This window comes from Pelophylax lessonae, assembly GCF_965119305.1.
Source record: "Pelophylax lessonae genome assembly, chromosome: 12".
In the NCBI taxonomy this organism is placed as follows: Eukaryota; Metazoa; Chordata; class Amphibia; order Anura; family Ranidae; genus Pelophylax; species Pelophylax lessonae.
The window spans coordinates 195,924,095-195,947,953 of NC_138779.1; the positions used below are offsets into that span (position 1 = coordinate 195,924,095).

The window sequence follows — 23,859 nt, forward strand, 5'->3', positions numbered from 1 at the left end:
AAATTTGTCCGAATATTCGTTTGGAAATAAACGAATCACGCATGTCTACCAGGAGTGCAGTTTGTTTTTGCACTCCTGTGAACCGTTTTCAGCACACAGCGGGCTGACATCTGCTGTCTGCTGACGTCACAGAGCCGGCCCAGGCTCAGGCAAGATCGCGACCATGGAGTGGAGATCCGTCCACATGCCTGGACTAGAGATGTATAGAACTGTTCGCCGGCGAACAGTTCCCGGCGAACTTCGCATGTTCGCGTTCGCCGCTGCGGGCGAACATATGCGATGTTCGGTCCGCCCCCCATAATACATCATTGAGGCAAACTTTGACCCTGAACCTCACAGTCAGCAGACACATTTCCAGCCAATCAGCATACCTCCCTCCCACACCCTCCCACCTCCTATAAATAAGCAAGGGCAGCATCCATCTTAGATCATTCTGAAGCAATGTGTGTAGTGAGAGTAGGGAGAGAGCTGCTGCTGCTGCTGTTAAGCTAGGGACAGTTAGTCAGTGTTCCTGGTCTTGCAGTGTTCTTGGTCCACTACTGCTGTAAGGACAGCCCCCCAAAAAGCCATTCTAAGGGCTGGTATTTGTGTAATTTTTTATATATATATATATATATATATATATATATATATATATATATATATATATATATCTAGCATCCCCAAAAGCCCTTTTAAGGGCTGGTAATTGAGTTGTTTCTTCTTTTATATATATATATATATATATATATATATATATCTAGTGTCCCCAAAAGCCCTTTTAAGGGCTGGTAATTGAGGTTTTTTTTTTTATTTATATATATACATATATATATATATATATTTAGCGTCCCCAAAAGCCCTTTTAAGGGCTGGTAAGGTAATAGAGTTTTTTCTATATATATATAAATATATATATATATATATTGTACACTGTGACTGCAGTTGCCTGCCCGCTGTGTGTGAGAGGCCACAGACCCACCACAGACTGTACTGTGTGCACACCACACTCATTTCGGGTGGCACAGGCACAGTACCTGGCATTTTAAAAAATATTTTTTTTTTCCTCTGTCATAATTGCAGTGAGTGCTGTGTCAGGTCCACAGAGTGCACTGTACCCACTGCAGTGCACTGCCCACCACTGATATATATACGGTGGCACAGCATCTTGTTGCAATAAATTGAAAAAAAAAATATTTTTATTATTGCAGTTGCCTGGGCTGCCAGTGACTGTCAGGTCCACAGAGTGTACTGTGCCCACTGCAGTGCCACTGTGTGCCCACCCACCACTGATATATAAGGTGGCACAGCAGCTTGCAAAGTAAAAAAATATATATATTTTTTTAAATTGCAGTTGCCTGGGTGCCAGTGACTGCTGTCAGGTCCACAGAGAGTGTACTGTGCCACTGCCCACCCACCACTGATATATAAGGTGGCACAGCAGCTTGCAAAGTAAAAAAAAATATATTTTTTTTTAAATTGCAGTTGCCTGGGTGCCAGTGACTGCTGTCAGGTCCACAGAGAGTGTACTGTGCCACTACCCACCCACCACTGATATATAAGGTGGCACAGCAGCTTGCAAAGTAAAAAAATATATATATATATTTTAAATTGCAGTTGCCTGGGTGCCAGTGACTGCTGTCAGGTCCACAGAGAGTGTATTGTGCCACTGCCCACCCACCATTGATATATAAGGTGGCACAGCAGCTTGCAAAGTAAAAAAAAAATATATATATTTTTTAAATTGCAGTTGCCTGGGTGCCAGTGACTGCTGTCAGGTCCACAGAGAGTGTACTGTGCCACTGCCCACCCACCACTGATATATAAGGTGGCACAGCAGCTTGCACTCATAGTACAACAGTAACAACACATTAAAAAAAATGACAGGCAGAGGCAGGCCACCCCACAAGGGCCGTCGTGGTCGTGGTGCTGTGATTTCCTTAGGCCCTAGAATAATGCCCAGTGTTCAGAGGCCACCACAGACCCTGAACTCAAAAAATTCTGAGGCCATAGTTGACTGGCTTACACAGGACACCCAATCATCTACAGCTTCCGCTCGGAACCTTAATGCACCATCCTCCTCCAGCTCAGCTTCGGGCACCTCTCAATTTACCACTCGCCAGCCCGCCGGCACCACCACCAACACTAGCACCACAGCCGCTTCACTTGATCCATCAGAGGAGTTATTTTCACATCAGTTGGAAGAAATAAGTGATGCACAACTATTAGTGCCAGAGGATGTAGATAACGGGGATATGTCTCAGTCAGGCAGCATTATACACATGGACGTACATTGTGATGATGATGATGATGATGATGTTGTACCTGCTGCTGCTGCCTTTGCTGAGTTGTCAAGTGAAGCGGCTGATGATGACGATGTGTCTGTGGATGTCACCTGGGTGCCTGCTCGAAGAGCAGAAGAAGAGGGGGAAAGTTCAGATGGGGAGACAGAGAGGAGGAGGAGACGAGTTGGAAGCAGGGGGAGGAGGTCATCGCAAGGAGCTAGTGGCACAGTCAGACAGCATGTAGATTCGGCACCCGGGGTCAGCCAGACAGCACGCCAATCAACGCAAGCTGTTGCCACCACCAGAATGACGTCCTTGCAAAGCTCAGCAGTGTGGCATTTTTTTTGTGTGTCTGCCTCTGATATCAGCGATGCCATTTGTAACCTGTGCCAAAAGAAACTGAGTCGTGGGAAGTCCAACACCCACCTAGGTACAACTGCTTTGCGAAGGCACATGATCTCACATCACAAACGCCTATGGGATCAACACATGAGTAAAAGCAGCACACAAACTGAAAGCCACCATCCTCCTCCTGGTCCAGCATCTTCAGCCACGTCAACCACTGCTGTCCTCCATGCCCCCTATGAACAACCCGCCCCTCCGCCTCTCACCTTCAGCAGTTCCTGCTCACCTGCCCACAGTCAGGTGTCTGTCAAGGAAATGTTTGAGCGTAAGAAGCCAATCTCACAGAGTCACCCCCTTGCCCGGCGTCTGACAGCTGGCTTGTCGGAACTCTTAGCCCGCCAGCTTTTATCATACAAGCTGGTGGAGTCTGAGGCCTTCAAAAAATTTGTCGCTATTGGGACACCGCAGTGGAAGGTACCCGGCCGAAATTATTTTTCACAAAAGGCAATCCCCAACCTGTACTCTATTGTGGAAAAGGAAATTATGTCCCGTCTGGCACACAGTGTTGGGGCAAGGGTCCATCTGACCACTGATAGCTGGTCTGCAAAGCACGGTCAGGGCAGGTATATAACTTACACTGCGCATTGGGTAAACCTGCTGGCGGCTGCCAAGCATGGAATGCGTGGCTCTGCTGCAGAGGAGTTGGTGACACCGCCACGACTTGCAGGCAGGCCTGCTGCCACCTCCTCTACTCCTCCTACTCCATCCTCTTTGCTAACCTCCTCGGCTGAGTCCTCTTCTGCTGTTGCGTCTTGCTCCACACCAACTGCACCCCCCCAGCTCCCCAGGGGCTATTCCACATGCCGGATACGCTGTCACGCTGTCTTGGGGTTGACTTGCCTGAAAGCAGAGAGTCACACCGGACCAGCACTACTGTTCGCCCTGAACGCACAGGTGGATCAGTGGCTGACCCCGCACCAACTGGAGATCGGCAAAGTGGTGTGTGACAACGGCAGCAATTTGTTGGCGGCATTGAATTTGGGCAAGTTGACACATGTGCCGTGCATGGCACATGTGTTGAATCTGATTGTGCAACGTTTTGTGCAGAAGTACCCAGGCTTACAGGACGTCCTCAAGCAGGCCAGGAAGGTGTGTGGCCATTTCAGGCGTTCCTACACGGCCATGGCGCACTTTGCAGATATTCAGCGGCGAAACAACATGCCAGTGAGGCGCTTGATTTGCGACAGCCCGACACGTTGGAATTCAACACTGCTAATGTTCGACCGCCTGCTCCAACAAGAAAAAGCGGTCAACGAGTATTTGTATGACCGGGGTGCTAGGACAGCCTCTGCGGAGCTGGGTATTTTTTTGCCACGTTACTGGACGCTCATGCGCAATGCCTGTAGGCTCATGCATCCTTTTGAGGAGGTGACAAACCTAGTGAGTCGCACCGAAGGCACCATCAGCGACATCATCCCATATGTTTTTTTCCTGGAGCGTGCCCTGCGAAGAGTGCTGGATCAGGCCGTAGATGAGCGTGAAGAGGAAGAGGAAGAGTTGTGGTCACCATCATCACCACCAGAAACAGCCTTACCATCGATTGCTGGACCTGCGGCAACACTGGAAGAGGAGTGTGAGGAAGAGGAGTCAGAGGAGGAATGTGGCTTTGAGGAGGAGGAACACCAACCACAGCAGGCATCCCAGGGTGCTCGTTGTCACCTATCTGGTACCCGTGGTGTTGTACGTGGCTGGGGGGAAGAACACACCTTCAATGACATCAGTGAGGACGAGGAATTGGACATGAGTAGCTCGGCATCCAACCTTGTGCAAATGGGGTCTTTCATGCTGTCATGCCTGTTGAGGGACCCTCGTATAAAAAGGCTGAAGGAGAACGACCTGTACTGGGTGGCCACGCTACTAGACCCCCGGTATAAGCAGAAAGTCTCTGATATGTTACCCAATTACCGGCAGTCGCAAAGGATGCAGCAGCTACAAAATAAGTTAAAAAGTATGCTTTACACAGCATATAAGGGTGATGTCACAGCACAACGGGAATCCAATAGGGGAAGAGGTGAAAGTAATCCTCCTCCTACCACCACAACCACGCCGGCAAGGACAGGACGCTTTACAGACGTCTTGTTGATGGAGGACATGCGGAGCTTTTTTAGTCCTATGCATCGCCACAGCCCTTCGGGCTCCACCCTCAGAGAATGACTCGACCGACAGGTAGCAGACTACCTTGCCTTAACTGCAGATATCGACACTCTGAGGAGCGATGAACCCCTTGACTACTGGGTGTGCAGGCTTGACCTGTGGCCTGAGCTATCCCAATTTGCCATTGAACTTCTGGCCTGCCCCGCTTCAAGTGTGCTGTCAGAAAGGACCTTCAGCGCAGCAGGAGGTATTGTCACTGAGAAGAGAAGTCGCCTAGGTCAAAAAAGTCTTGATTACCTCACGTTTATTAAGATGAATGAGGCATGGATCCCGAAGGGACTGACAGTGGGGGATGCATTTGACTAAAAAAGGCCTGGTGATGACTGAGATGCCTTGGCCTAAAAATGGTCCACACGCTGCTGTATATAATCATTCTCTGCATGCCGGATGACTTACGTGACGTCTCCGCCACCAACTACGGTTCAAGCCGCAATGTTTTAGTGCACTTTCTGCCTTAAAACCTCAATTTTTCAGGCCGCTGCTACAGCAGCGGCTGCAACAATACCTGCTTTTTCATGCACGTGGACATGCCTAATTTTTCTGGCCTCTGGTGCTACACTGTGGCTGCAAAAAAACAAAAAACAAAAAAAAAGGCACATACATGTGTCAATTCCCCTTCGTGATCGTTACCTTGTCGTGGTGAAGGGGCTTGCGTATCACAATGAAGCGATCACCTCTAGGATTGTGTTGGCACACCCCAGATGATAAGGTCGTTGCTTCATTGTGTACAGACCAAAAGCGATCCGCAGGATAATTTTTCATAGAAAAAACATTCATTTTCTTTCATTCTTTCTGCGGAGCTGGGTATTTTTTGGCCGCGTTACTGAATGCTCATGAACAATGGCTGTAGGCTCATGCGTCCTTTTGCGGAGGTGACTACCCTGGTGGTCAGTCGAACCCAAGGCAACATCATCGACCTCATCCCATATGCGTTTTTTCTGGAGCGTGCCCTGCGAAGAGTACTGGATCAGGCTGTAGATGAGCATGAAGAGGAAGAGTTGTGGTCCCCATCACCACCAGAAGCAGCCTTGTCGTTGTCAATTGCTGGACCTGTGGCAACGCAGAGAGAGGAGTCTGAAGAAGAGAAGTCAGAGGAGGAAGGTGGCTTTGAGGAGGTGGAATACCAGCCACAGCAGGCGTCCCAGGGGGCTTGTTGTCACCTTTCGGGGACCCTTGGTGTTGTACGTGGCTGGGTGGAGGAAGAGAACTTCAATGATGTCAGTGAGGACAAGGAACGGGACATGGCTAGCTTGGTATCCAACCTTGTGCAAATGGGGAGTTTGCGGTTGTGCAAATGGACTGACTGACTGTTAAACGGGGAGTTTGGTCTGTCAGAGTTTGGTCTGTCACTGTGAAGCGGGCGACGGGCGTAACCCTTACACTACTTGACCGATAAAACATCATACCTGATCGTATTCACACACTGGATGTTTTAGTGCTGGTTTACACTGCCGCTACCACTAAAGTAGCGTCGCTTCCAGTGCGACTTTGGCGCGACTTATCGTGACTTTGGCGCGACCTCATCGCGAGGCGACTTTTTATTTGGCCAATCACAATATCATGTTTTGTGACCGTCACCTAATTTCCTTTTCCTGTTTTTTGTTTTACATATTTCCCCATGTGTGCAGTGTTGTCTGTGTCATAGCTCAACTGATAGGCATGTTTGCCTTGGCATATCATATTTCAGCTTGCCAGAAAGAAAAAAAAAAAGCTGGAAAGACACTGCATTAGTTTTCTACTAAAAATTATAAGAAAAATGCTGTTTTTTTGGGGTTCTGGACATACTACAGAGCTGAAACTTGACAGGTACACTTTTTAGACCCCCCAGACACTAAATACAAAAAATGACATGCCTGCCTAAAAAAATGCCCGATAAATGCCTGCAAGAAAAAAAGACAGCCGCAGAGAAGCCGTATTCCTGAAAATATATGAAAAATGCTGTTTTTTAGGGGTTCTGGACATGCTACAGAGCTGAAACTTGACAGGTACACTTTTTAGACCCCCCAGACACTAAATACAAAAAATGACATGCCTGCCTAAAAAAATGCCCGATAAATGCCTGCAAGAGAAAAAGCCAGCCGCAGAGAAGCCGTATTACTGAAAATATAATAAAAATGCTGTTTTTTAGGGGTTCTGGACATGCTACAGAGCTGAAACTTGACAGGTACACTTTTTAGACCCCCCAGACACTAAATACAAAAAATGACATGCCTGCCTAAAAAAATGCCCGCTAAATGCCTGCAAGAGAAAAAGCCAATTGCAGAGAAGCCGTATTCCTGAAAATATAAGGAAAATGCTGTTTTTTAGGGGTTTTGGACATGCTACAGAGCTGAAACTTGACAGGTACACTTTTGTGACCCCCCAGACACTAAATACAAAAAATGACATGCCTGCCTAAAAAAATGCCCGCTAAATGCCTGAAAGAGAAAAAGCCAGCCGCAGAGAAGCCGTATTCCTGAAAATATAAGAAAAATGCTGTTTTTAGGGGTTCTGGACATGCTACAGAGCTGAAACTTGACAGGTACACTTTTTAGACCCCCCAGATGCTAAATCCAAAGAAATTTTTTATTTTTATTTTTTTTTTTAATTTTTCCAATAATTGGCTCTCTATCAAAAAATTATAATTTTTAAGAACTTTTTTTTGCGTGATCCCTCTCCGGCATGCCACAGTCCAGGTGTTAGTCCCCTTGAAACAACTTTTCCATCACTATTGTGGCCAGAAAGAGTCCCTGTGTGTTTTAAAATTCGCCTGCCTATTGAAGTCTATGGCGGTTCGCCCGGTTCGCCGCTTCGCGAACATTTGCCGATGTTCGCGTTCGCCGTTCGCGAACGGCGAATTTTAGGTTCGCGACATCACTAGCCTGGACCGGAACCCGGCTCAGCCTCTCAGCGAGCCGCTAAGAACCTGATCTGGCCGCTCCCCACCCCCTCCACAGCCCAATGCTCCAGTCAGCGAGAAGGGGGAAGAGCAGAGAGCTGCTGACTGACAGTCACCAGCTCTCTGCTTGGGGAGCTGTGAGAACCTAGCGATTTACGGTAGTAGATCACTAGGTTCTCAGTGTTAGAGCTGGTCGGGGACAGATGCAGCATTTGACTGATGCTGTATCCACCTAGGTAAGTATGAATCTAAAAATAAAAATAAAAAAAATAAAGTCCATACTTCTTTTTTACTGCTGGTTCACACTGATCCGACGTGTCAGGCGACTTGGTCGCCTGACAAGTAGCTTCCAATGCTGTGCAATGGAACCGTTCTAATCAAGTCGCTCCGACTTAGAAAAAAATTCCTGCACTATTTTTTGGCAAAGTCCGAGCGACTTGCATTGACTTCCATTATGAGAAGTCATTGCAAGCCGTGCCAAAGTCGCGCTGCACGGGCGACTTCATTAGTCGCCCGAAGTCGGGCGACTTTGAGTCGGATTAGTGTGAACCGACTCCTAAAGCAATGTGTAAATACAATAAATAATACTTTTTTAAAGAAGTGTTAATGGTAAATGGTGAAGGTAGGCCAATTAGAAAAGTCTACTAGTTATAATTCAGGAATTGCTCTGTATGCTCACATTAGTGTTAAAGCACACATGTCAAACACAAGGCCCAGGTCTTTTTTTCAGCTGTATCATGGCAGAACTCTGCTCCGCCATCTCTGGCCCTTGCCAGCCACTGTCACTTGTAAACACAGAAGCCCTATTCTGGGGGGCTGTGGTGAGGGATGTGTGCAGAGGTGGGGGATGGGGAGGGTGGTGCAGGGGTCAGAGCCAAGGAGGGGTGTTAGTGAGATGTGGAAAGCCTCTGAAAGCTGTGCTGAACTCTGCAAACTGTGCACAGCACACCCCTAAACCCTGCACTCTGTATGCAGCATGCTCTTCACTCCTGCATTTCTTACATAGCGCACCTCTGAACCCTACACTATGTAGGTAACGTAACCCTGGACTCTGCACTATGTACATAGCGCACCCCTAAAATTGCACTTTGTGCATAGGGCCCCCCGAAACTCCACACAAAACGCAACGCACTCCTGGTATTTATTGCCTCCTTAAGATCCTCTCCAGTTCAATTTGGCCACACCCACCCTTTGATGCGGTTGGGCGGGGGGGGGGGGTTTGAGTTCCTGCACCTATTCTCTGAGAAAAAAAGCCCTGGATAAATGTATTTAGTCTTACAAATATAACCGGCCCTTTTAGGGCAACCATAATGTTAATGTTAGGAAAGTAGGGAAGTGTGGTGCTGCGCTAAGCAAACTAAAAATGTGATGAGTGGTATAACTCCAATAAATGTTGTGAACATAAACCATAATGTTGTGTAAAAAGAATGGACTATATTGATTTATTTCACTTAAAGCGGTAGTATACCGCTTTTTTGACTTTTAACTACAGGTAAGCCTATAATAAGGCTTACCTGTAGGTACAATTAATATCTCCTAAACCAGGACGGTTTAGGAGATATTACTACTGCATGCAGCCGCTGACAAGTGCGGCGCATGCGCTCTGAAGGTCCGGCGGACCTTCAGAGTTCCTTGCCGGGAATTGCTGGAAAATTACTCCCGCGCGCATGCGCGGGAGTGACGTCATCGCGGCACCGGCCACTCACAGCGCCGGAGCCGCGGAACCCGGAAGAGACGCCGTGGGATCATGTCCGCTCCCACAGCGGTGTCGGGGCTTCGTTCTAAGGTAAGTAATTCATAATGACCTAGTATGCGATGCCTTTGTCTTGCAGGGTTTTTTTTTTTTTTTTTGTCATTAGAGTTTACTACCGCTTTAACTGTTTGTTCACTTCATTGTTCACACATTGTTTTTACTTTTATATTGCCATAGTGTTTTTTCACTGTCTCAAGCTTCAACATTATTCCTATCACCTTTAATTCTGAAACACGTTTATTGGATAATTTTTGATTGCACCTTATTGATTTTTATTCTGTTATATTTTTAAAACATTATTGTAAATCATCAACTATTATTACATTATTTTTCACATTTGAATATTCTTTTTACACAACATTTTGGTTTATGTAAATTTATTGGAGTTATACCACTCATCACATTTTTAGATTTCAATATGTTTATTGATTTTATGAAAAATGAGAAACACTCAGGGTGTATACAGGTAATAACCACCATGGGAAGTAACATACATTTAGCAATTAACCACTTAAGCCCCGGAGGATTTGGCTGCTAAAGGACCAGGGTTTTTTTTGCGATTTTTTTACTGCGTGACTTTAACGGACAATTGCGCGGTTGGTGGTATTTGATCACCTGTGCGATTTTTTGATCACGCGCTATAAACAAAAAAAGAGCGTAAATTTTGCAAAAATAACAATATTTTTCACATTTTTTTATATGAAATTCCCCAAAAAAAAAAGTAAAAATCAAAATTTTTTAACATTTTTCGGCCAATTTGTTTTATGCTACATATGTTTGGTAAAAAAAATCGCAATAAGGGTATTTTGATTGGTTTGCGCAAAAGTTATCGCGTTTACTAACAAAGGGAAAGATTTTTGTCATTTTTGGTGTTTTTTTTTTTAACGCGTAATGGCGGCGATCTGCGATTTTTTTTTCGGTACTGCGACATTGCGGTGGACAGATCGGACCCTTGACTGACATTTTTGACACTTTTGGGGTTACCAGTGACATTACTGCAGTAATCAGTGCTATACATATGCACTGTTACTGCAAAAATGACACTGGCAGGGAAGGGGTTAACTTTATTGGACAGGGAGGGGTTAAGTGTGTCCTAGGGGCGTGATTCTAACTGTGTAGGGACATTCCTATTGGTGTAAAAGCAAAGATCAACCGTTCTACATAGTAGAACGGACAGATCTTCACTTTTACACAGGGAGAACTGACAGGCAGCTTGTTTACACAAGCTGCTCTGTCTTTCTCCCTTCACAGGAGCGATCGCAGTGTGACTGGCGGACATCGAGTCCGCCGGTCACACGCACTGACTTGCCTGTGAACGAGCCGCGGCGGGCGCGCGCCTCGGCGGGCGCGCGCCTCGGCGGGCGCGCGCCCGCCCGCGATAGGCTCGCAAGTCAGTGACAGGCGAGTGACGTACCGATACGTCACTCTGCCTGGCCGGGGCTGACCGCCGCAGTATATAGTCGTGCGGCGGTCGGCAACCGGTTAACAAGGTCAACAGAGGAATGCAGGAGTATGGCAAACACAACAAAAAAACAAAAATAACAGGTCAGTTGCTCTTGGGCTGGAGCCAGACCAACCGGACCGGGCCCCGCCCCGCTCCCTCCAGCGCCCCCAAGGGAACACACTGCGCTTCGAGGGAGGAAGCAATCACCCTGTCTCCAACCCACTAGACAGTTAAATGCATAGAAAAGCTGCTCATCCAAAATAGATTGCACTGAATCACCAACCAGGTAGGTTCTACAGTAGCCACAACAGGTGGTAGCAGAGGGCAATATCAGCCCAAGGTAATCACATCAACCTAAGTCACTGAGTGGTAAAAAGAGAAAGAGACAGAAAAGAAGGAGAAACGAGGGAAAGGATGAGATGGAGTAGAGGAAAAGAAAGAGGAAGAGACAGAGAGTTGGTGTCCAAGTCCACACACTCATCACATTTTTAATTTGTTTAGAGCAGCACCACACTTCCCTTCTTTCCTCTTTATCTCTCTCAGCTTTGGATAGGCTGATTGGTAGTTGCCGCTATCTCCTTGCTTCTACATTTTTCATAGATAGCGCAGTGGTGTCACTCTCCAATTATTACATAATGCTAATGTGGCCCTCAATTAAACTGAATTTGACACTCCTGTGTTAGAGGATCCTTGACTTTTTGCTTTCTTGGCTCCATAAAAATTTTGTTAGAGCAAATATTACTTTTAACATAATTTTTTGTTGAATAACTGAGAAAAAATTTTGTTTCAGGGATGGAATCAGTGCCAAAACTCCAACTGGAACATCTTGGACCGAGTTGGATTTCTGCGCCACTTTCAAACACGTCACTTACGACAACGGCTATCTGTGGCTTCTCAACCAAGCTGGTGACATCTATCGATGTGTAGAAACAGATAACTGATTTGGCCATAACAAAAGGCCAAGCAGAGCAATCTATAGCATGATCTTAGTATAGGTCAGTGATGGTGAACCTTGGCACTCCAGATGTTTTGGAACTACCTTTCCCTTTATGCTCATGCACTCTGCAGTGTAGAAAAATAGCCTAATAGTGAGGCTACTTATAGCGCTTGCTAGTATATTTATACCACAATACAAAATAAATAAAAGTAATATTTGTGTCTTGTGAGAGATATAGTGGTGTGTTATAAGTAAAATGCTAGTTGATGTGCACCATATAAAACATCTAATACCTAATTAAGTACTGTTAATAAATAATACACTTATATTTCATACAATGGTGAAAATTCAAAAGTAAATAAATAAATAATTAATGGTGAGATATAAAGTGCTTGTGGCTTATATGATCAAGTCCATAACATGTGACTGTAGTGATAAAGTTCAAAGTGGTTCTCTTGTGCAAATGCTGCTTATCCAACGCAAAAAAAAGTTCAGAGGCTCAACATGGAAATTTTCTGTTCACTTTGTGACAATAATGCAGCTCTGGTTCCTTTTCCACCGTGGTAAGATGGGGGGGGGGGGGGTCACTTACCAAATGGTGTAGGTCTTGTATGCATTATAGCTTTAAGACCAGTAATGCTTTAATAGCCTCCAGGCTAATAGGCGTCTCCTTGTGGCTCTCCAAACGTGGGGTGGATGGGATGGTGGAGTCCCTCCTCTCCTCTCACCTCATTGGATATGGAGCCAGTATATCAAGAAAGACAAAAGGTGCTCCGGATAGTGTAGTATTTTTTAAAAGGTAAATTTTATTCCCATTTCCATGGGTAAAAAATTATCAGGGCAAATACAAATAAAAATGGCAGACAAAATATAAAAATATATAGTTCCTAGGCCATTAAGGCCATCTGTGACCGTGTGTGCTAGTGGCAAACAAGCTGCAGAGTGGCCAGCGGGAGATATCCGGCTTGCGTTCCACCTGCGATCAACACGTCACGATGTGCGTTCCAAATCTTGAGCATCATGGGAAATGTAGTTCCAAAACATCTAGGGTGCCAAGGTTCGCCATCACTGGTCTAGGTGATTACACAGACTGCTCTCTCTGTCTATTCATCCCTGTAATTGGTGTTTGGGTATTCTTGTATTTCTGCAATGATTTACACCGCCATTAAAGCATTTAATTCTAGCTATGACTTTCAGCCTATCACATAATTGTATCTTTGTTTCAAACATTTTTCAAAGCAAATAAACATTTTTCTTTGAAATACTTTTCTTTGTCATTGTCAGAGAAATAGTGCCAGATTATTTATCTCACTTTATTTGTGTCTAACAATGCTGAATTTGCAGCAGTCAGGCTTCTTCTTTCACATTCCAATCACAGGCTGGGGGAGGGACAAGACCTAGAAATGTTACTTAACTGCAGCAAAACAGAAAATCAGGTCTCCTGCCCTGTTGGACAAGGCTGTGCTGTGTGGCAGAGTTGTGCATATCACTGCACTGGATGAACAGAAATACAATTTTTTTTTTGCCAGGGTAAACAGCTCCCTTATGTATTTCATTTGTACTTACAGTGGCTGTTTGCCTGGAGTTCAACCTGAGTTTGTTTAGCACCAGCTAGAGAATTAAAAGTTAATATTTGGTTGGTCAATGCAGATGCCAGACCTACAATTGCCCGGCTGTGGTTTTCATACAGTAAATGAGCCCCTTCCTTTTTTAATAGAAAATCAGTGGGTTGTAGTTCTAATTTAAAGTGGTTTTACCCAGTAGATGGACTATCCTCAGGTGATACACAGATATGAAATAAATCCTCCTACACAAGATGTACCTGTTAATCTGCATTCTTCCCTTCTCCACATCCATTCAAAGTCCAGAATTTATAAAGCTTGTCTGAGAGTTTAGAAAAAAGGTGGCGGAGAGCTAAAGTTACACTCTGCAGAGGAGAGCTCTGAGAGCTGGTCGGAGGTGAAAAACACTTCACACAGCTCACAGGAACAGAGATGAAGCTGTCAATCAATTGAAGGTCCCTCCCCTGACACCGTTTTGCTCGTGGTGTCAGGAAAACATGTTGGAAGTGATTCATGCTGATAATTATTTTGGTGTGGTCCCTGCGCTGTCTTGGAGAATCAAAACTCCCAATATTTATCCCTGATGATGCTTGTATAATGACTGCAACCTTTATACAGTAATTAATTATGTATTTAGGGAAGGGGGGGGGGATACTGTGCTTCAAGGATAAAATATGAACAATACACTCTAAATCTATAGTTATTAGCTGAGTTGAGAAATTATTCAAAATTCAATAGATGAATATTTATGGACCAATATCATTAGTATAAAAACTGGATAATAAATACACATAAATAATCAATGAAGTAATAAACAATAATCCAAGGTGCACAGAGACTGTGGTGCAATTGAAGTAAACAAAATCAAATTATTATAAGTGCACAGTGACTAAAGTGTGATAATAAATGTAAATATAAAAATTATAAAGTGCATATAATTGATAAATATATTTAGATGAAGAGAAAGTGCATATTATATATCCCTTGAAGAAGTCACGTGTTGTCGTGACGTAACGCGTAGGAAGCGCACACCGGAAGAGACGTACGGGGACATTCAAACCAGTCCCACGGCAGATATCCTATTACAGATTGTTGCGATCTTTACTGTAAGTTACTATGTATATTTTGTTAATAAAATTTGAACATACTACACCATGATGGCCCAATGTTTCTCTGAGACCACAGTATAACTGCAAGAGTAGTGCGATACAGGATTTCCTGACAGCACCCGCAGTACCCCAGAGGACTGGATAGATGTACCCACAAGCCACATAAAGGAAGGAGTGACAACACTGGAAATAATACTCTAAGCATATTATTTACAGCAGTAAGGTGAGCGGTTAGCACACCTAGAAGTGGTCACACATTGAAGAGCACCAGCACTTAAAGACAGTGGCGGCCGGTGCGTTGGGGGCGCAGGCCCCCCCCATCCATGCGTCCGGCCCCCTAATCTACATGCGGGGCGCCGGACGCATGGAGTTCAATGGGGCTTTTTTTTTTTATCACCTGATTAGAGCCAGAGGCTCTAATAGGCTTCAGCAAAGGGTGGAGCCCACCCATTGTGTGACAATAGTGAATGAAAATTCGCTATTGTCACATGGATCCTCCTCCTGGCCAATCAGGAAGCGGGTCCGAGACCTGCTTCCTGATTGGCCGAAAGGCAAACCCCATGCCATTGGCCGAGGGGGAGGCGGGAGGACTGAGGACTCGAGGAGACGTGGGGACTGAAGAGAAGCCGCCGCTACAGGTAAGTGCACTGGTCTCGGGGGGGGGCTTGGCACACTGTTCACTCTGCATTGAAGGGGGCACGCTGATCTCTGCATTGAAGGGGGCACGCTGGTCTCTGTATTGAAAGGGGGCACGCTGGTCTCTGCATTGAAAGGGGGCATGCTGGTCTCTGCATTGAAGGGGGCACGATGATCTCTGCATTGAAAGGGGGCACGCTGGTCACTGCATTGAAAGGGGGCGCGCTGGTCTCTGCATTAAAAGGGGGCACGCTAGTCTCTGCATTGAAAGGGGGCACGCTGGTCTCTGCATTAAAAGGGGGCACGCTGGTCTCTGCTTTGAAGGGGGCATGCTGGTTACTGCATTGAAGGGGGCACGCTGGCCTCTGCATTGAAAGGGGGAACACTGGTCTCTCTGCTTTGAAAGGGGGGACGCTGGTCTCTGCATTGAAAGGGGGCACGCTGGTCACTGCATTGAAAGGGGGCACGCTGGTCTCTGCATTGAAAGGGGCACACTGGTCTCTGCATTGAAGGGGGCACGCGGGTCACTGCATTGAAGGGGGCACGCTGGTCTCTGCATTGAAAGGGGGCACGCTGGTCACTGCATTGAAGGGGGCACGCTGGTCTCTGCATTGAAGGGGGCACACTGGTCACTGCATTGAAGGGGGCACACTGGTCCCTGCATTGAAAGGGGGCACGCTGGTCTCTCTGCATTGAAAGGGGGCATGCTGGTCTCTCTGCTTTGAAAGGGGGCACGCTGGTCTCTGCATTAAAAGGGGGAACTCTGGTCTCTGAATTGAAAGGTGGCACGCTGGTCACTGCATTTAAAGGGGGCACGCTGGTCTCTGCATTGAAAGGGAGCACGCTGGTCTCTGCATTGAAGGGGGCACGCTGGTCACTGCATTGAAGGGGGCACGCTGTTCTCTGCATTGAAAGGGGGAACGCTGGTCACTGCATTGAAAGGGGGCATACTGGTCGGTGCATTGAAAGGGGGCATGCTGTTCTCTGCATTGAAGGGGGCACGCTGGTCACTGCATTGAAGGGGGCACGCTGTTCTCTGCATTGAAGGGGGCATGCTGGTCACTGCATTGAAGGGGGCACACTGGTCACTGTGCATTGAAAGGGGGCACGCTGGTCATTCTGCATTTAAAGGGGGCACGCTGGTCACTGTGCATTGAAAGGGGGCATGCTGGTCACTGTGCATTGAAAGGGGGCACGCTGGTCTCTCTGCATTGAAAGGGGGCACGCTGGTCTCTCTGCATTGAAAGGGGGCACGCTGTGGTCACTCTGCATTGAAGGGGGCACACTATACCTTGATTACTGAAGGCCCCTTTCACACTTTTGTGACCTCAAAGTCACGCAATTTTTTACAGCATTTTTTGCCGCAAAGCAATGCCTATTACATTTTTTTGTTTGCGCCCCCCCTCCCAAAATTTTGAGCACCAGCCGCCACTGCTTAAAGAGGTGGTGGAGAGGATACAGGACTGTTCATTGGGTCACTACCACATATTTAACACATATTTAACACTGAAGCACCTTGAATAGTTGATTTATTTTCAGAAGATTATTTGACTTTTTTCAGCCCACAATTTGTTATAACGATATATATGTGATAAGCACTGGCACTTTGATATATTTGCACAATTTATTTATTTAATTACTATACCTTTATGTACTGTATAATTTATATCTACTTCACATGATGGCACAGCGTTGAGAGAATCTATGCACATATAATATGCACTTTATCTTCATCGAAATATCTTTATCAATTTTTTGCACTTTATAATTTTTATATTTACATTTATTATCGCACTTTAGTCACTGTTCACTTATAATAATTTTATTTTGTTTACTTCAAGTTGCACCACAGTCTCTGTGCACCTTGGATTATTGTTTATTACTTAATTGATTATTTATGCATATTTATTATCCAGTTTTTATACTAATGATATTGGTCCATAAATATTGATCTATTGAATTTTGAATAGCTTCTCAACTCAGCTAATAACTATATATTTAGAGTGTATTGTTCATATTTTTATCCACAGACGGCAATAAAAACTGACAGGTGGTCTAATCCCCCGCCACTCTATGCAAAACAAAAGTTTTGCCTTTAGTTATACTTTAATGGGTTAAGCTTGGTTACATTTATATTGTAAACGTACAAGATACACAATGGCGTATAACAGAGGTGGGGGACTCAAGTCACATGAGTCAGACTTAAGTCACCAGTTTGAGGACTTGAGACTTGCTTGACTAAAATGAATAAAAGACTCGACTTGACTTTGACTTATGTGGGGATTAGCTCGGAAGCGGGTATGGATGACCCCTTGGGGGGGGGGGGGGTGCGTTACACAGGGAGATAGCCGAGAAGTGGTTGCAAACAACAGTTTGGTTTATTCTTGCAATTTTCTTCACACAAGTGCAAGCCTAAAAAACATAAAAATAAAAATAAATAAAATAAATCCTTGCCACTGTGGGCGGCTACCTTCTCACACACAGGAACCTACCTAAGGAGTCTGTCCCCAACCTACTGTTGGGCAGACTTTGCTGATCATACAGCAGACACTCAATAGTCCATTTATTTTCTCTTCACACACAAAATGTCCATTGAACATGTCCCTTTTTCTCTTCACATTGAACATGTCCCTTTTCTCTTCACATAGAACACATTCCTTTGCTTGTCTCTTCACATAGCAAACAGTTCATTTATTTCTTTCCACATAGAAACAATCCCAGACCTCACCTTGAGTAGTCTTCAGTCTTAATTCATTTTCCCTTCACACAGGAAATATCCATTGGTTTATTTTCACATAGAAACAATCCAAGACCTCACCTTGAGTAGTCTTCACACTTTTTACCCTCCCCAGCGCACATCGCTTCAGGAGGTCTTCCCCTCCCATGCTCACACAGCTTCAGGGGGCATTCCTTCTCCCATGCTCACACAGCGTCGGGAGGCACACATCTGACTGTCCTCCTCTCTCTCACACAGCGTCAGGAGGCAGCAATCAATAGACTTCCTCTGGACAAATTATAGAGGCCTTAATTTCCTCATTCTGAATAGCTGAATGGTTTTCAACTTCCTGCTGGCTACCTCTGCAGCCGACACCCTATAGTAATTGGTGAATTGTCTAAACCAGTGATGGCGAATCTTGGCACCCCAGATGTTTTGGAACTACATTTCCCATGATGCTTATGCACTCTGCAGTGTAGCTGAGCATCATGGGAAATGAAGTTCCAAAACATCTGGGGTGCCAAGGTTTGCCATCACTGGTCTAAACCAAGCAGACATGTATCTCCTGTCTGTGACAACATCCACAGATTTACCTGACTTCCTGTCACACTTGGTATTCATGACTTGAGACTTGACTTTGACTTGAGACATATGACTCGAAATGACTTTACTTTTTTAAGTTATTAAATATTTGCATTTTCTCAAGATGTGTTAAAGCGAAATTAATGTACCTGTTATGTTTCTGACACCACAGTCACCTAAAACACCCCAGTGTGTTCTGATTTTTAGGACACCGGCGGTTTAACAATGGTAATACTCAACATTATTATTAACGTTATTCATTTTTAGTGACTGTGGTGTTAAAACATGACCAGACGAAGGATTTTGAGCTGTTTGGGCATTCAAAGTGTTTCTTTAATATGCCAAGAAAAAAGCACTAAACAGTTTTGTTAATGTATAAAATAAAACAAATCCTTTCCTGACCACTGACTTTTAACTGATTTAAAGGTGAAAATTGGGGTAGATCAGTATTTTGACTTGATTTGTGACTTGACCAAAATAAATGACTTGACTTGACTTGCTTGACTTCTAGCAGGGACTCGACTTGACTTGCTTGCTTTTCGCCACAGTAACTTAGGACTTGCTTGAGACTTGAAGGTTAAGACTTAAGACTTGCTTGTGACTTGCACATGTGTGACTTACTCCCATGTCTGGCGTATAATGAGCTGGACCAAGGAGGTTTGTAAAAATCATTAGGTGGATAAGATAATCAAATAGTACAAGATGACATTTATTTATTTATTTTTTTCAACTAATGTCGTTTTGCTGACAAAATACATGAGAAAGAATACCAAGTATGAGTCATTGGACTTTTAAGGTACCCATTGATTACATCTAGATATCTAAGATTTTTTTACAAAACTTTTTTAATTTTCATATACCACAAAAAATCCACTTCTATACTTTAAAATGTTCCTATACAAATGAAGCCCTCCCTCATGGTGGGTCCCTGTAACTAGTATCTTACACCACTCTATTCAAACACTAGTGTCAAGCCTTATCTCTTGTTGAGAATCCAAAGTTTGCCTTCACATGTTTCTCAATCTCGCTTCTTTAGGAAAGTGGGAGGACAAATAATTGGTTGCATGGCTAAAATCACAAAGGCAAGTTGGGTCCGCAGTATAGGATTCCCTAAGGGAGAGTGCAGGAGCTCACCAAAGGGTTAACTGTAATTAACCAAAGATATAAGGATAAAAATTTACCTAAATCCATAGCTCAGGTCAAGACTCACCCCTCCTGTGCATGGACAATTTGGGTGAAGACCACTTAGTCCGTCTCCTCTCCCCATCAGAAATGTGAAAAATTGTATCCGCAACTCTCTACTCTTTGCTCCTCTTGCAGTATTAGTTGTCAACAGACTGACTGCATACAACAATGTTTCCACCTGGGAACCAACCTTCCTCGATGCGTTTCTGGTTTATTCACAAGGATGTCCTCAAGCCATCTCTAAGCTAGAGAACCGATTGACCTTATGACGGCTGATTTCTCAGTTCTTGCACTTACTGGAACACCGGGCAAGGGAGGGGGCGGGGGTGACTGGCTCAGGCTCTGAGTTGCACACTGAGAGTGTGAGTCAGCTGTCCATCAGGCAACTGGGTGGATCCTGACATTATTATTGGGATCCTTTCAGAGCCTGAAGCGGCTCTGTAACATCAGCCAACAGAAGGCTAAACCTGCTTTCGGCTCATTCTGGTTCATAGGAGTGCACAAGTAAGTGTACTTATGTGACCCAGAAGAAAAGTATAGGAAAAAAAAAACTTTGGGCATATTTCCCTTTTAACCCTGCACAGAGCTGTAAGCATTAAGCCTCTGGAGTACTAAGATCACTGTGGGCCACTCGCTCAGCATTCTTCATAAAATATCTTACATTCTTTTCCATTAATGCAAGGTGCTTTGTGAATGGAAGAAGTGCGGATGAAGATTGAAATCTCCTCTCCTTCGAGCACAAAGTGCCTTGCATTTCTAAAGTGCAAATTTGTAAACATTGTGAGCTTTCTCACAATGCACAAAAAATTGTGCATACCTTTTGCGGGTGCCATTCGTTTTGACTGGAACCCTGATGTACCTGGCTAACGAACTTTGTTATAGAACTATCTCATATGATCATTAGCATAATTTGGTCGTCATAATGTTGTACTTAACCACTTTACCACCGGAGGATTTTGCTGTCTTACGTCTGGACCACTTTTTGCAACTCGGCACTGCATGAATTTAACTGACAATTGTGCGGTCATGCAATGTGGTACCCAAACAAAATTTACGTCCTTTTTTTCCCACAAACAGAGCTTTCTTTTGGTGGTATTTGATCAACTCTGCGCTTTTTATTTTTTGCGATATTAATAAAAAAATAGCTAAAATTTTGAAAAAAAATGACATTTTTCAAAATTATGCAATATACTCAATTTATGTCATATTTTTTGGCCAAAATGTATTTAGCTACATGTCTTTGACAAAAAAAATCTCAATGAGTGTATTTTTATTGGTTTGCGCAAAAGTTATAGCGTCTACGAACTATGGTGTAAATACTGAAATTTACGCAGCTTTAATTTCTGACTGCCTATCTCATTTCATGAAGTGCTAAAATGGCAGGGCAGTACAAACCCCCCCCCCCAAATTACCACTTTTTGGAAAGTAGACATCCTAAGGAATGTCCTGAGAGGCATGTTGAGCTCATTGAATAATCGGATTTTTGTAAGATCTTACCGTAAAATCCTTTTCTCTTAAGCTCATTGACAGACGTAGTCTTCTTGATTCACAAGAACTGGGTTATGTTGTCTCCGCAGGAGCAGGACTAGGCAGAAAGAAAAAACGTTCTGGCTCCACCTTAGGGGCAGTCCCTGAGGGTATATCCTCCCTCTCTCTGCTACAAGGCATCAGTTCTGTCACAAAGCAGCAACAGAGAATTTAACCCAACCCAACTCAATGATAGAGGGGCGGGTACTACGTCTGTCAATGAGCTTAAGAGAAAAGGATTTTACGGTAAGATCTTACAAAAATCCGATTTTCTCTGTCGCTCATTGACAGACGTAGTCTTCTTGATTCACAAGAACTGGGACATCCAGAAGCAGTGCCACAAATGAGGGGTGGGATTGACCGAAATCAAAATCCAATCTAGAAGGCCCAACCGGTGCCAAACTAGAAGTTTTAAAGGCTCATTATAAACAAAGAATGAGACTCAAATGAAAATTTCCAATGGAAAAAAACCCTCGAGGCAGACCACTGGTCTCCTCAAATGGCGGCCTGCAAAACCTTGCGGCCAAACGAGGCATCAGACGATGCCATTACATCAACTTTATAATGTTTTGTAAAGGTATGCATTGACGACCAGGTAGCCGCCTTGCACACCTGGACCACTGACGCCTGATGGCGAAAGGCCCATGACGCACTAAGTGCCCGAGTGGAGTGTGCCTTAACAGGGAACGGGGGCTCCCGACCCTTAATAGAATAAGCCTGTACCACCGTCTGTCTGATCCATTTGGAAATAGTCGCGGCAGATGCAGGCAACCCCTTTTTGGGTCCATCCGGAATCACAAAAAGTGAATCCGTCTTGCGAAACGAGTCTGTCGTTTTCAAGTATACCCTGATCGCCCGGACCATATCCAAGGAGTGCAAAGCAAACTCCCGAGGATGACTGGGCTTAGGACACAGGGAAGGTAATACAATTTCTTCATTCAGATGAAATTCTGAAACCACTTTTGGTAGAAAGGATGGATTCGGACGAAGAACCACCTTATCTCTATGAACCACCAGATATGGGGAACGACAGGATAATGCGGCCAGTTCTGACACCCTGCGTGCAGAAGTGATAGCCACCAAGAAGGCCACCTTCTGGGACAACGTAGGTAGAGGAATCTCCCTAATATCTTCAAAGGGAGGTTTCTGAAGAACCGACAATACTAAATTAAGATCCCAGGGTGGTAACGGCGCGCGCACTGGCGGAGCCAGATGTCGCACCCCCTGGATGAAATTCCGCACGAAGGAATGAGTAGCCAAAGGCTTCTGAAAGAAGATAGCTAATGCTGAGACCTGACCCTTGATAGTGCTCAAGGCCAGTTTTCTGCTCAGAAAACAGGAAAAATGGCCCGTGGGACTTTATATGAGGTCGTGCTCAGTGGCTGGAATTATTGACATGCACAGTATATGAATAAAAACAGCAAAACATTTAATTGCATTATAAACAAACATGGCAATAATGCTCAACAACACATGATATAGCTCAAAGGCTCAAATATGTATGGCATATGACATGAATAATACATTCACAACTTTTTTGATATGCATCTTGGTGTGTCCTCTTGATGAAAAATACCATAATTGATACAGTTAGAATGTACATTGTGGTCTGACGCGTTTCGGGAGCAACATCTCCCTTCCTCAGAGACCAATACGTTCAAGGTATCTCTATGGAAAATAATAATATGTTAAAGTCTACAGTAGGTATGGAATTGGAATAGAGTTCAATCAAAAAATGGGAGCTAAAAGGAGTACTGTATACTCACAACTCAACGGAGCTCAAATAGCCAAAAATTACACTCCTGTATGGCAGCGGTGCATCTCGTCTACCCCGGGAACTGAAGGGTCCCAATATGACAGCAGCCAGAGAGGGGGGGGGGGTCCATGGCAGGCAAGTGTGTGTGTGAAGGGGGTCCTTCCATACCTATTGTGTATATATAATTTACAAAGTGTTCAAGGTGTAGCGTGTAGGCTACCAATAATTGAAAGGCATGTGTGATATTATAAGTAGGAAGGGGTGGTGTAATAGATATGTGAGGAGAGGGAAGTGACCAAGTGGGGGTGAGGAAAGTGGGGGGGGGGGGTGAAAGGAAAGGGAAAGAAGGAGAAAGGGAGGAAAGAATTGAGGGATGGGAAGGAAGGGAAAGGAAGGGGAAAAGGGGGGGGGGAAGGGAAAGGCGGGAGAGGGGGGAAGGAAGGGAAAGGCGGGAGAGGGGGGGGGGGGAAGGAATGGGGAAGAGGGAAAGGGGAAGAGGGGAGGAAGGCTAGGGGGGGATGGGGAGGAAGGGAAGGAGAGAGGGGGAAAAGAGGGGGGAAGAGGGGGGAAGGGAGGGAAGAGATAGGAAAATAAGGGGGGGAAAGAAGAGGGAAGAGGGGAAGCCCGGAGCCATGAGGTGATATCAGAGGATAAGTGGTAGTGTGTGACAGGGGTGAGGTGATGTGAGGAATATAAGTGGATGAAGGGTCAAGGTGGAGTGCTTGGCTGTGAAAAGTGGGTGAGGGAGAAGGTGAAAACCGTGAGGGGAATAGTGGGGGAAGAGGTCGGTGACTCACCCGTCGGGTATCTCCATGGCTGGCAGCAAAAGAGGGACCCTAACGTCATGTCGCGGGTGTATGCAGATCTATCAGAGCCTGAGCAACTGTGATCGCATGTAGGAGAGGAACGCTGGGATGCAGACCTCTCCGTCCCGCAGATATGACGGCACGC

The 23,859-nt window shown here is 45.0% G+C and overlaps 1 protein-coding gene across 2 annotated transcripts in view; it reads left to right on the forward strand.

The window, feature by feature from the left end:
* LOC309567684 (fish-egg lectin-like) overlaps nt 1-11,872 on the forward strand; it is a 102,101-nt gene extending 90,229 nt beyond the window's left edge. For both annotated transcript variants that reach the window (XM_082273120.1, XM_082273119.1), the window contains exon 4: nt 11,689-11,872. In XM_082273120.1, coding sequence (XP_082129246.1) covers nt 11,689-11,839 — 151 coding nt within the window. In that variant the 3' untranslated portion in view covers nt 11,840-11,872. The remainder of the gene's footprint in view (nt 1-11,688) is intronic.
* Nucleotides 11,873-23,859: the final 11,987 nt, after the last annotated feature.